The 13,377-nt window shown below is 35.9% G+C and overlaps 1 protein-coding gene across 1 annotated transcript; it reads left to right on the forward strand.

The window, feature by feature from the left end:
• Positions 1-976: 976 nt before the first annotated feature.
• On the forward strand, positions 977-12,679 carry LOC18432375 (serine/threonine-protein kinase AtPK2/AtPK19). Its single transcript, XM_088873982.1, has 8 exons — positions 977-1,032; positions 7,414-7,580; positions 7,672-8,376; positions 9,447-9,529; positions 9,743-9,785; positions 10,692-10,865; positions 11,738-11,845; positions 12,174-12,679. Exons 2-8 carry the CDS (start codon positions 7,434-7,436, stop codon positions 12,480-12,482), a joined length of 1,569 nt encoding a protein of 522 aa, XP_088730108.1. The 5' UTR covers positions 977-1,032; positions 7,414-7,433; the 3' UTR covers positions 12,483-12,679.
• Positions 12,680-13,377: the final 698 nt, after the last annotated feature.

The raw sequence follows: 13,377 nt of genomic DNA on the forward strand, positions 1-13,377 counted from the left end.
TTGTGACCTCCATGTACAAAAGATAAATGGTATTTGAGTAGACAATCCCTTATTTTTAAACCAACTTCTATTTGTTTGTAATTAACACTTTGTTATGAACCTAGTATTATTACCAAATAATAAATAATGAGGAACTTGAAATTCTCAGTCGATCATTGACAAGAAAATATGAGTGATTTAGTTTGGAAGATAAAAAAATGAAGCACCTTGATTTAGCACTCTGCTGCCAGTATTTCAGAAAAAGGAAAAATAAACACAAAAAAGAGCACACTCATGTATAAAATGGAAAGCATAAAACAAATTTTATCCTAATATGGAAAATGGTTTGACTGGGTTGCAACCCTATTAAAACAAATAAAGCCTCACCTCATAACTCACAAAAAATTGTAGTTCTAAGTGTTGAGAAACCTTTAAATCGATTATCTCAGCTTGAACATTATAGTAGTGTAAAAAAATTAGGATTTCAAGTTCTACAAATAGTATATGTTGTAACAAATCATCTAGATCATCCATTTTACCTTAAAAATAAGTGTTCACATATTCAAAAAATCTATACTTTTTTTTAATTTCAAATTTCATTATTGGTGATGAAAATTAATTTTAGAGGCATCATAAAAATTTCCCACTCACTCCATCTTTTAATATTTTAAATGTTTTAAAAAGATAAGGGGTGTGGGTGTATTTTGCCCTTTTTCCTTTTTATGTTATTGGTTCCCTACGAAAAGATTTACTTTGAATCTCAGCCGTCCAATCGAGCGGGACAACACGCCACGAAGGGAAACCGCAAGTGAAAACGAGCCCAAAAAAAGCGCGAATATAAAATGTCTCAATCCGAACGAGCACTTTCACAAGCTTCTTTTTATTGCACGTGCCAAACGGCTACCGTCCGTTTTAAAACTCGTTCTCAAATGCCAGTAAAATGACGCCACGTGTCAAAGAAGAGGGCTATAAATTAAGGAATTTCGCAACTCAGGGTGTTTTTCCAGAGATCCCAAAGAGCTGCCCTTGAAGCGCCTCAGGTTTTCTCCGTTGGTAAGAAGCCCTAATTTTCCTTCTTCAGGGTTTCGTTTTCATGGATTTTCCATCGATTTATTGTTGAAATTTATTGGTGAAATTGCTTTTTTCGTCATTGTCTTTGATTTTCCATGATCAATGGGCATGTTTAGCTGAAGTTTATTCTGCTTAATTGATTGAAGAATCGTTCATAGGTTTGTTGTCTTGTTTATTCTCTGTTCCTTCAATGTTTCTGAATTTTGGTGTTTTTTACATGACTGGTGTGTTCATATACGTATTTTTTTTCACTATGTTGTGATTATTTTGTGGATTATTTGCCTTTTTTGAGGTGGAATTCTTTTTTTAAGGCGTTTTTGAGGTGGAATTTGATCATGTTTTGGTTTGGTTTGGTTTCGTTTTTCACGATATGTTAATAGTTGGCGACCTCTCTGATCTGATCTGTGATGTTTATTTGTGTTTTATTGGATAACTGTGGGAATTGAAATAATATTTTTTACTATGCAGCATGAATTCTTTATTTGTTCTTTTTATGTGTTTATTGTTTTATTGCTTTATTGTTTTGTGTATTTTTCACATCTTTGATTGTCCATGATCAATGTGCATGTTTAGCTGAAGTTTATTCTGTTCATTTGATTGAAGAATCATTCATAGGTTTTCTGTTTCGTTTCTTCTTTGTTCCTTCAAATTTTATGCATTTTTCGTTTTTACCTGAATGGTGTGTTCATATAGGTAAATTTCTTTTGCGCTATGTTGTGATTATTTTGTGGATTATATGCCCTTTTTTGTTGTGGAATTATTTTTAATGCGTTTTTGAGGTGGAATTAGATCATGTTTTGGTGTGATCTGGTTCTGTTTTTCACGATCAGTTAATAGTTGGTGACCTCTCTGATCTGATTTGTGATGTTTATTTGTGTTTTATTTTATAATTCCGGTAATTGAAATAATATGTTTTACTATGCAGCATGAACTCTTTATTTGTTTTTGATCCACTCATTTCTCTTCTATTTCTAGGGTTTTAATCATATGTTATTTGTCTGTTTATTGGTTGATTGCTTTGCTGTTTTGTGTACTTTTCACATCTTAGGATTCTTCCATGGAAATTTTATCTTCTGTTGAAATTTTGTTTAGTCAGTTTATTCATCATGTATTCATTGTTATTTTTCATTTTTTTTTCTTATGCACTTTCTTTAAAAATTATGCAGTTTATCTATTTTGCCATGGATAGGTCAATCTGTTAATTATTTTGTTCTATAATTTTTGTCACTAATTTTTTCTATTGTTTATAAGGAAATAATTTGCTTTTTCTGATGGAATTCTATTAGTTTTTTAGTTTGATCTGATTATGATCTGATCTAATATGTTACTGGTTGTTTGGATCCCTGGATACGTAAATCCTGGGTTTCTCTCAATATCTGGTTTTTCATATTCTAGTAGTAAAAGCTGATTTTGAAAACAATACTGTTTGGATGGCTGCTGGAAGAACCAAATATATGAAAAATAACCTGTTTGGCACCATGAAGCTGAAACCAAGGTTTTAAGTTGATGATTCCCTAGTAATACATGGCCAATAAAAAATATTTTTTGGGAACAAGTTATCAATAATGTAACAAATAAATTAGACGGTTCCGAGTATATATTTCAATATTTTTATGGGTAGAATTATGATTCTCTCTCTCACTTTCACTAGACATTAAATATTACAAACACATTAGATGGTTCCGGTCATATTTTCTTATCTTTTTATAGGTCGAATTTTGTCTCAATAAAAATCTTGAAGATCCTCAAACAAAATAACCAATAATGCAAATATTTACATGAAAAACCTCAATTATTATGTTAAAGCCCCTCAAAAGAAAACCATGTTCAGGGAAACTGGATGCCCAGGTTTTTCAACTATGTAAAAGTTACGGGAAGCACTATGAAAGATCATATAACAATTAGAAAATGAAGAAGCACAATGATGAACCAGCTCTCACAATAGACTACATGTTGTGGTTGAATTTTTTTACTTCGTGGTTATACTTGAATGGTTAATTAGAAATAGAAAACTCATTACTCCACAGCTATATAAATTAGGAAGCTGCAAACAATGAGCATCAAGGTCATAAATCATTAAATACTACTGATGGAAGGCAAGGGAAATGGAAACTAATTCTCATAAACATAACCACCGAACTAGAACATCATTACTAAAACGCACCACAATCTAGATAGGCAATCAATTACATATGTAGTGAGGACAATCCTTAAAACTCAAACAACCAAAATAACCTGAAATCCAGAACCCAAATTCCCATTCATTGCAAGAACATGTTCACGGCATCAAGAAACATACACAGACAAAATTTGAGAACAAAATGACGCAGAAACAACGATGCCAAACAATATCTATTACCAAAAATAAAATTACTTCAAAATCTAAATCAAACCTACCTTCTAAATCACAAAGGATTAGTCTTCCAACAAATAGGGAAAACCCAATTTTCATCATCATATCTTCCCTAAAGAATACAATTGAAGAGGAACAAAAGAGCATCAATGATTCTCCTTTCGCTCTTTGTTCCACTGTTCGATCCTTGCCCTCCTTTCCTCACTTCATTCTCGAATTGGAGTCCTCGTTCTCTTTGGACTCTTATGCCTTCCATTCCTATCATACTTATCATGTCGGGTCTCTGATACATGTTAGAGAGAAGGAGAGTGGGACTTATGGTTGGTCGATTATGGAGACGAGAATATCGATCACCATGCTTGCAAGTTCCAATCTTGAAATAAAAGGGGTAGTTAATCTATGCTGATCTGTACCAAAGATTGAAGCCAAGTGCTCAGCCATTGACAGAAGGTTTGATTTGCAGAAAGCCTGAGTTGAAGAAGCCCTGAATTGTAGTGACCCTAAATAAGATTTCCAAAACCTCTGGAGTCAAGAAGCCAGATTTGCAAAACCCTGATAATGCAAAGTCCCAAGGTTTTTGATTCCCTGAGCTACGAATACCCTAAATTGCAAAGATCCTGGATGAAAGCAGTATTATTGACAAAATTGTTTATGATTCCTTGAGCTACAGATACCCTAAATTGCAAAGACCCTGGATGAAAGCAATATTATTGACAAAATTCCGATAACCCCAACTTGCATTTATTAGCTGATGAAAGAAACCATGAATTTTGGAGCTTTGTACACCCATGCTGTGGAAACCCTAATTTACATCTGAATCTCTACCTTTCAATACCCCGAGTCAAAAAACAAAAACCCTAACTCATGCTCATAATACATACCTCAAGCTCTGGTTTTAGTGGCTGAAGGGAGATTGCCGACTGTAAAGAAAACCTAGCAACAATTGAGCTCAAAGTGTTGATCAAAGTACGAGCGATGAATTTATGAGCTTTGTAGCTTCAATTGCTATGTTGAATGGGGAGGACGAGCTTGGCAGTCGTGCTTTCAATGAGGGAGAGAGAGCTCTGCACATAGAGAGAGAGAGAGCTAATAAAAAAAGGTGAGAAAATAGCAACAGGAAGTGTAAAAACCGAGCAAAACGAGAATAGCACAAAGCTTAATTTTGTGTATTCCAAGTATTTTTGGGAATAGATGTATCCTCGTTTTGGATCATTATGTGGATACCAAAAACCTGGTTTTGGCAGCAAAAATTGCGCCAAAAGCTACTTATATTGCAATACCTGGATATGGAAATCTTGATTTTGCGTATCCAAGGTTCCCAAACAACCCATGAGAGTTCAAGGATGCTTTGTTGGAGTTCTTTATGCATATTTTATCACATAGTTTTGTTGATTGAATCAATGAATTTTGTTTTAAATCAGTGTATCAAAAAGCGCTAGGCGAGCCCCCGGAACCTGGGCGGCTGCCCAGTTGAAAAAAAAGAAAAAATCGCAATATACCATATTCCAAGTTGAAAAAAAAAAGAAAAAAAGATAGAAGTCAAGAAGAGAATTTTGATAATCCATATTGTTAAAACAGTAAACTGTAAAACCATACAAGTGTAGGATATAAAAGTCAGCACTCAACACAACAGAAATATACTGAAATTTAGAAAATATGCGGTCTAACAAAAGTCAACACTCATGACTCAACACAACAGTCAACAGACTCAACACTCAACAGTCAGCACCAAGGGGCAAGAGTCTTCAGTCATCATCATCATTAGAAGGAATATCAATAGGGTAAGTCTCATCATATACATCAGATTTGAGGCCATCATCATCAGAGTCATCTCCCTCTTCAATATAACGCTCGTCATCTTCTGTTTCTTTTGAATTTGCCTCTTCCTCCTGCCCTTCTTCTACCTTCCTTTTACTAGTATGTGCAGCCTGTGCAGATGAGTTCCTAGGAGTCTTGGTTGCTCTAGCTTTTTTTTTGTGCTTCTCTGAACTCAAATATTGTATAATTTCCTCCTTAGTAGCCTTAGGAACATTTTTAGACCGGACAACATCTCCTGTAATACCAGCAAGGTGTTTTTTAAATTGATAAATGCCCCCATTAGTATCTTTTCCACAATAATTACATTTAATACGATTTTTATCACTTGGATTTGGGTTATAACCATACTTCCAACCCGGATCACCACTCCGACTAGAAACTGGAGAAGATACTTCCATAGAACAAGCCTTATTTTCATCTTTTTTTGGTTCTTCAAAATTCAGAAGATGTCTAATCTCATCTCGAACTGCTTCAGGGACCTTTGTACAAGAAGCAACATTACCTCTAACACCAGCAAGGTGTTTTTTGAATCGGCTAATAGCCCCATTGGTATCTTTTTCACAAAATTACACCTTATACAATTTTTATCGTTTGGTTTTGGGTTGTACCCATACATCCAACCCGGATCACTTTTTCTTGAGTAGTAGAAATAGATCTATGACAAGGATTTTGTTCTTGTTTTTGTTTTTCATAACTTAAAAATTGCTTAATCTCCTTCTTCATAGCTTCAGGAACTTTTTTACAAGGGGCGACATCCCCTTTAATACCGGTAAGATGTTTTTTAAACCGGTTTATGCCTCTTTTTGTATCTTTTTCACAAAAATTGCATCTAACGCAATTTTTGTCATTAGGATTCGGGTTGTATCTATATTTTCAATCCGGATCTTCACTCCGACTAACTCCTGAAGACGATATCTCAAAATAAAACAAACAATCTAAAAAATGCACTTACTTTGGTTGCTTGAACTCCAAACTTTGAGAAACACTTCGATGATTCGATCCAATGAAATGTAGTTTTTTTGAGGTTTCTGTTACTCTAAAAGGGGTTCTGGTGGGTTTAGGGTTCAAATGAACCTAAAAGTCATCATTCTTAACTTATATATCTTTGAAGAAAAAAAAAGTTTTCTGCCTCTGGGCTTGGCGCCTAGGCCTGGGTGATGCGCCTAGGCCTTCTGAACCTCCTAGGCACTGGGCGGTCCACTTTTTAAATCATCATTTTAAATTAATGAATCTTTGTTTTATTATTTACCATTTTTGTTATCCCAAGTTAATTTTGATTTGAATGTTGTACTATAGAATTTACTTTTGAAATCTGTTCCTATTATACTAAGCAAAAAGGGAAGATTTTCTAGATGTCCCCATGTATCTCATTTAGTTGTCTATTTCCTATGGTAAATGTGTTATTCAGTTGAAGTTTGGTTCACAGGTTTTATATACTCTCTTTCTCTCATGAATTTTATATTTATGGGCTGGTCTCGTTCTACTTTGCCTGTGGCGGTCGATATTTTTACAGCTGTTATTGTTATACACTAGCAATTACCACATTTATCTTTGGTTTCATATTTATTCTCCTTTTAATTTTGGAAGATTTTCCAATTTTTTTAATGTGATCTGTTTCCTACATTATTATAATGAGAAGCTTGCATTTCATGTTTTACTCATTGTTTCAGTTCTCAGATTTCCCCATGATTTTTTTTTTTGTTTATTTTAAATTTTTTTGTATGGAATACATGTGTCGCTGTGGGCTTGTCTAATATTATTCTTTGTAGCCTTAAATGTTTTATGTGGTTGTCTTGTGCATGTGCATGAGTTGGTTGGCTAGTGCATGCGTTGGTTGGCCAGTGCATATGAGTATGGGTGTGTGTATCCACGCTTGCGCACATGCATGTGTTTCACGCACTCATGCGCATGCTATGTACATCTGTGTAGATGTCATACAATACATAAATATATAATGTGGATATGTTGTATGGAGTACATGTGCACTGCTGTGCGTCTGTGAAGAAGAGGGAACTCTTATGCTGTTGTTTTCTATTGGCATTTGAAATGCATGATATCATGTCATCTATAAGTTTATGGTTAGTTTAGTTCTCTTTGTCCCAAAGTGGGAACCTTTGAATTGGGCTCTTGACTCGTGTATGTGAAGTATTCCCAATTCTCTTGTAACTAATGCTTCTTAAACGTTTTTCCAGCTTTTCACAACCTGTTCTTCATGAATTCAAGAAGTGCCGTAGCTATAACTGTTTCCTGTGATTCGGGAAACAAGGACAACTTCTTTTTCTGGATTTTGGTCTGCCTTCTTCCAAGATTCCTTGGAGCTAAAGTTGTGGGCGTGAACTTCCTATTGTTGAAGGCCATTGTAAGGGTACCTTCTTCGTCAGTTCTCGTGGCAAAGTCCATTGGAGACAGCCAACCTTAAAGTCAACCTAAATTACTATTTATTTTCTTAGGTATCAACTATAACCCATCATCATCATTGCCTCTCAGTGATGGTTTCTTCACACTTATCGGGTGTTCAAATGACCAAGGGGTGCAAACCTGCCTTCACAAACCGGCTCTTTCCTCATGTGGAAAACCCAACTAGTGTTCCTTCAGAATATGTTGAGTTTGACTTTTCTGATGTATTTGGCCCTATTGGGGTTCAAGTCTCATCAGACGAATGCTTGGATAATTCCGTGCCTGCAATTGAATCTCAAGAGATGGTTTATAATGACCCGGTGGTCATCTACCATCGGTCCCATTCACTAGTGGGTCCCTCTACTTGTGTTAGTCAATCTGTTTCTCTTAGCAAGTTGACCTTGAATGACAAAGAGGGCATTATTGAAAATAAAATGATCGAAGTGCCACACGAAGTATGTGAGGGTTTATCTGAGGTGGATTCAATAGAGAAGCCTGTGGCTTTGGGTGAATCCCAAGTTATAAAGACTCAAGGCGTGGGGCTTGAGAACTTTGAAGTGATGAAGATGGTGGGGCAAGGGGCTTTCGGCAAGGTCTATCAAGTGAGGATGCGGGGTACTTCAGAAATATATGCAATGAAGGTTATGAGGAAGGATAAGATTATGGAGAAGAATCATGCTGAATACATGAAATCGGAAAGGGATATTTTAACAAAAGTTGTTCACCCGTTTATCGTGCAACTCAGATACTCCTTCCAGGTACTATTTTGATTCTATCTGTTGTTGTGTAGATGAATATTTTCTGTCAAATTTTTAAACGTTTTACATCTGTCAAATTTTTAAATGTTTTACATTTTCTGACTACACATATCATTACTTTCTTTGTATTATTTAATATAAATTTACAGGAGTTATGATGTGAACTAAGGGAAGGTGTTTGTGGAGTGTGTTTTCATCCTTCATACATTGCTCATGAGCATTTAAGATGTAGTGTCATACATGTATGTGCATACGATTGTCGTATCTTTGTTGGGAGACCAGATGCTATTAATCTTTTAACAGATAATATGAGTATTTGTAATTTGGGAGCCTTAAAGTGTGGCTGGAGATGGTTGTTTTTAAGCATATAATTTAACTTAACCTTTTCGGGACTAGCATAGTTGATATCATAGAGGCTTAACTTGTTGGCATTTAGTTTTTGGACTTTATTGTTTGCATATTGGTAGCTAAGAGTTCTCTTTCCAAGGTAACTAATTTTCATGTTTTATACATGGTGAGATACCAATCACTAGGCTGTCTTGCTCTATAGTAACACAAACATGCGCATGTCATAAGATGTTGATTTCCTACCATTTATAGAAAAACTGTTGTTGTTTTTTTTTCATTTAATGAAAATCATACTGATTTTAAAAAATTAGGTGTATGGGGTTGACAACCCTTGTGGTGTTGTTTATGTCTCTGTCATACCAGTCATTGGTCTAAGCCAATGCAGCACAAATGAACGCACTGATAGCTTTACTTATTGTATTGGTGATTGCTCTTTTGGATGGGCATTCCAAAAACTTTTACATGAATTCTCATGGGATAAACGAAACAAAGAATACAAAAGAGTCCTAGGAAACAAATGTAGCATTCTACATGTTTTATCTTATACCAGAAAGAAAATGCTATGAACCATCATGGTGCTTTATTATTGATGAAATTTAACTGGATGGATTGATGGAGTTAACCAGATGTTATGAGTGTTGAACTAGCAGTCTTGTTTTCTAGTGACTTAGAAGCTTGGGGTCTTGCAATTTGATATTAAGAATCCCTTGTCTTTCTTGCAGACTAAGTACAGGTTGTATCTTGTGCTGGATTTTATTAATGGTGGTCACTTATTTTTTCAGCTGTACCAGCATGGCCTTTTCAGGTGCTTGAAATTACTAATTCTTAGAAACATGTTATCTGTTTATGTATGCATGCTTATGCTACAAAAGAAAAAGATTTCTTGCTCATATATATATATATATATATATATATATATATATATATATTACTTTTTTAGGGAGGACCTAGCACGTATTTATACAGCTGAGATTGTCTCCGCGGTTGCCCACCTCCATGCGAATGGTATCATGCACAGGGATCTCAAGCCGGAGAATATTCTTCTGGATGAAGATGGCCATGTGAGTTTCCAATTCTACCTTGTTCAAAACATTGACGTGAATGCTCACTTTATAAAGTTGTCCTTCTTCCTCTCCTTCACATGCACAAACGTCAACACCAACTTACCCTTTCTCTCTTTCATTTGGCTTATTTTTCGTGCTCTTCTCTCTCTCTCACAGAGGGATGTGCCAGAGCACTTAATTATGGAATGGCACCTGTGGCTTTGGATATGATCTCTCTTATTTGCCCGCCTTTTACAAAGCCTCCTTCAAAAAATTAGCCTACCAGATTCACTAATATTTGCACAGCCTGTAGAGCACATGGAAACATGGGATACTGATGTATGAGGGGACTCAGATACCTCTCTTTCTCTATCTCATCTGTTTGCACAATGTTCTTCAATTCCTCTCAATGTATCTCTTTCACACACACAAACATGAATGCTGGTTTTTATGAATATGTAAGTGCATACCTAGCTCGTCTTTAGGATGAGTTGGGTTTTGACTACAGAATCTAAAGGTCGAAATGAAGTCCATCGTCTATTTGTCTATAGGTATAGAATTGTGACCTGGGTCTTTGATCCATGGCCTATTTGTCCATCGGTAAAATTGTGACCTGGGCTTTGAATGCACAATCTAGAGAGTATGAAATGAAGAGTCCATAGTCCATTTCTTGTATCAGTGAAATTTAAGGTTTGCGTCTTCGAATGCACAATCTAGAGGTCAGAATGAGAAGTCCATAATCTTTTTATCTGTTGCTATAACATGTGATTCGAGGTCCTATAATTCTTCCATACGCTGCAGGTGATCTAGTTCGTAAATTTCTCATCATTTGGTCCTTGAATACAAATCTAGGGCTGAGATAACAAGTCCGTAGTCAATAGTTCTCTATAAATTTCATTATACTTGTCCTTCTGATCTTGATAGGTGATGCTGACTGACTTTGGACTGGCAAAGCAATTTGAGGAGAATACGAGATCCAACTCCTTGTGTGGCACTGTGGAGTACATGTCTCCTGAAATTATTTTTGGGAAAGGACACGATAAAGCAGCAGATTGGTGGAGTGTCGGTATTCTATTGTATGAAATGCTTACTGGGAAGGTAAGTAGTCTCATCTATAGTTACTTCTTCATTTCATTTCTCCATTGAGTCTGACCTTTTGATAGTTCTCTTTTTCTTTACCTGAACAAAGAGTAGAGCCTTTGAAGTTCCTACTTGTGATACCATTTGGGATTAGGTTTTCTCTTGACTAGAGTTTGCACCTCATTTTATATCATATATCCACACAAGTATTTGCTACTCTCTCTCTCTCTCTCTCTCTCGTGCTGTACAGCACCACAGTTTATTTTTAAATACCCAGCATCAAGAAGTCACCACACTCTCTCTCTCTCTCTCTCTCTCTCTCTCTCTCTCATGCTATCCCGTGCACCAAATTTAACAATAATTGCTGCTTCATTTCATTTCTATCCTGAGTCTTGAGTTTTTGATATTTCTTTTTTTCATTCCTTAAACAAAGAGTAGAGCCTTTGTAGTTCCTTGTTGTGATACCATCTGGAATTAGGTTTTCTCTTGACTATATTTTGCACCTCAATTTATCTTATATACCAATACAAGTTTTTGCTTCTCTCTCTCTCTCTCTCTCTCTCTCTCTCTCTCTCTTTCGCATGCGCGTGATGTCTTAAATACCCAACATCAAGAGGTTACTACTCTCTCTCATGCAGAGTCTTGCACCAAATTTATCTTAAATACCCAACATCAAAAAGTTGCTACTCTCTCTCTCTCTCATGCTAGGTCCTGCACCACCTTTTATCTTAAATGCCCAACATCGGGAAGTTGCTATGCTCTCTCTCTCATGCTATGTCTTACACCACAGTTTCTCTTAGATAATACCCACATGTCTCTCTCTCTCTCTCTCTCTCTCTCTATTTATATCAGCTAACTTAGAGCTGTTTTTTTTTTATTTAAATGTATAGCCTCCATTTATGAGTGGTAATCGCGAGAAGATCCAACAGAAAATAATCAAGGATAAGATCAAGCTGCCCAGATTTCTCACCAGCGAGGCACATTCCCTTTTGAAAGGGGTAATCATTCTCTCCATTCTTTCATCTACGAAGGAGAATGTAGCATGTGTATCGTATATGTTGCATACTTATTGGTAATTTGGTATACTACATGCCATCTCCACCATCCATTACTCTCGTAACAGAAAAAAATGGAGTTGGAGATGACATTTATGCTGCATACTCTCCAATATACAAGCTATTTATCCTATTACATTAAACAGGCCATGTTTGGTATAGTTTCTCAACCATAGTAGTAAAAAGTATAATCAAAGGATTTGATTTATTTTTATGTTAAAAAAGGATTTGATTTATTTTTAATTGTGATTTTGTTTGTTTTAAATTGTAGCTGCTGCAAAAGGATGTAAGCAAGAGGCTAGGGAGCGGGCCTGGGGGTAGCAATAAAATAAAGGGCCACAAATGGTTCAGAACTATCAACTGGAAGAAGCTCGAGGCAAGGGAGATCCCGCCTCCTTCCAGGCCCAAGGTCGAGGGTAAGCTCTGTGTTGCGAATTTCGATGAGAAATGGACAAAAATGTCCCTCCTCGACTCGCCAGTTGCGAGCCCGAAGGCTGGAGAGAATATTTTCGTAGGGTTTACTTACGAGAGGCCAAGTCCCTATCTCCAAAGGGGTGGATCCTTGTTGGTTGAAAATTAGTCGACTTCTATTCTGTTATATTTTTATTTTTACTTTTAAATTTGTGGATGGTTAACCTGGGTTGAGGACTCTGGATTCTTATATGTATTGAAAGATTATTGGAACCTGGGATTTGGCAAAAGGATGTTTGCTTGCATGGACAAGCCTGCTATGTGTTAGTAGTTTAATTTCTTTTCTTATTAAGGTAATTTTTGTGATATTATTGGTTTTGTTAGAGTGGGAGAGAGAGATTTTTCAAGCAATTTTTCCCTAGTCGTGGTGATTGATTGAGAAAGTATTTTAGAGAGAGAAAGGGAGGGAGGGGGGAACTAGTGGAATGTCATCATCATGGTTTTTCCCTAACTAATTAAGGTTGACTAAACAAATCCTAATATGTCATTTTAATTTATTAAATGCACTACTTTTAGTGAGGTCATAAGCCTTCATATTTTTCTTACTACTTTCAACCGGTCTTTTTGGGTCTGCCCCTGCCCCATATCTAGTGGAATGTAATTAAGAGATATAATTAGTGAAATGTAATTTCATGGGAGGGAAAGGTTATTTAATTAAATGAGAAGATAGTGAAACTTCCAAATGCAGCAATTCTTTTAGCTGGTGGTAGGACATGTTTTGGTTTGAGGTCGCATTGAAAAGTCTACAAACTGATTTCTTATGAGGGCGTATTGAAAAGTCTACAAAGTGATTTCTTATGGGAGAGATTTTGGCAATGTGGGGGTTTTATGAGATTTCACAGTATATTCCTAAGGTGAGGGAGATTTTTTATTTGATGTAGGATGGGTTTCTATGTGTTGGCCCTCCTCTAAAATCCACCTTAAAGATGGATTTTTGATGCAAAATTCTTGGGATTCATGATCTAATCCAAGCTGATTATGAAAATGAAAAATATAAATTTTTT

This window comes from Amborella trichopoda, chromosome 8 (genome assembly GCF_054954075.1).
Source record: "Amborella trichopoda isolate Santa Cruz 75 chromosome 8, AtrichopodaSantaCruz75HAP2 v2.0, whole genome shotgun sequence".
NCBI classification, from domain to species: Eukaryota; Viridiplantae; Streptophyta; class Magnoliopsida; order Amborellales; family Amborellaceae; genus Amborella; species Amborella trichopoda.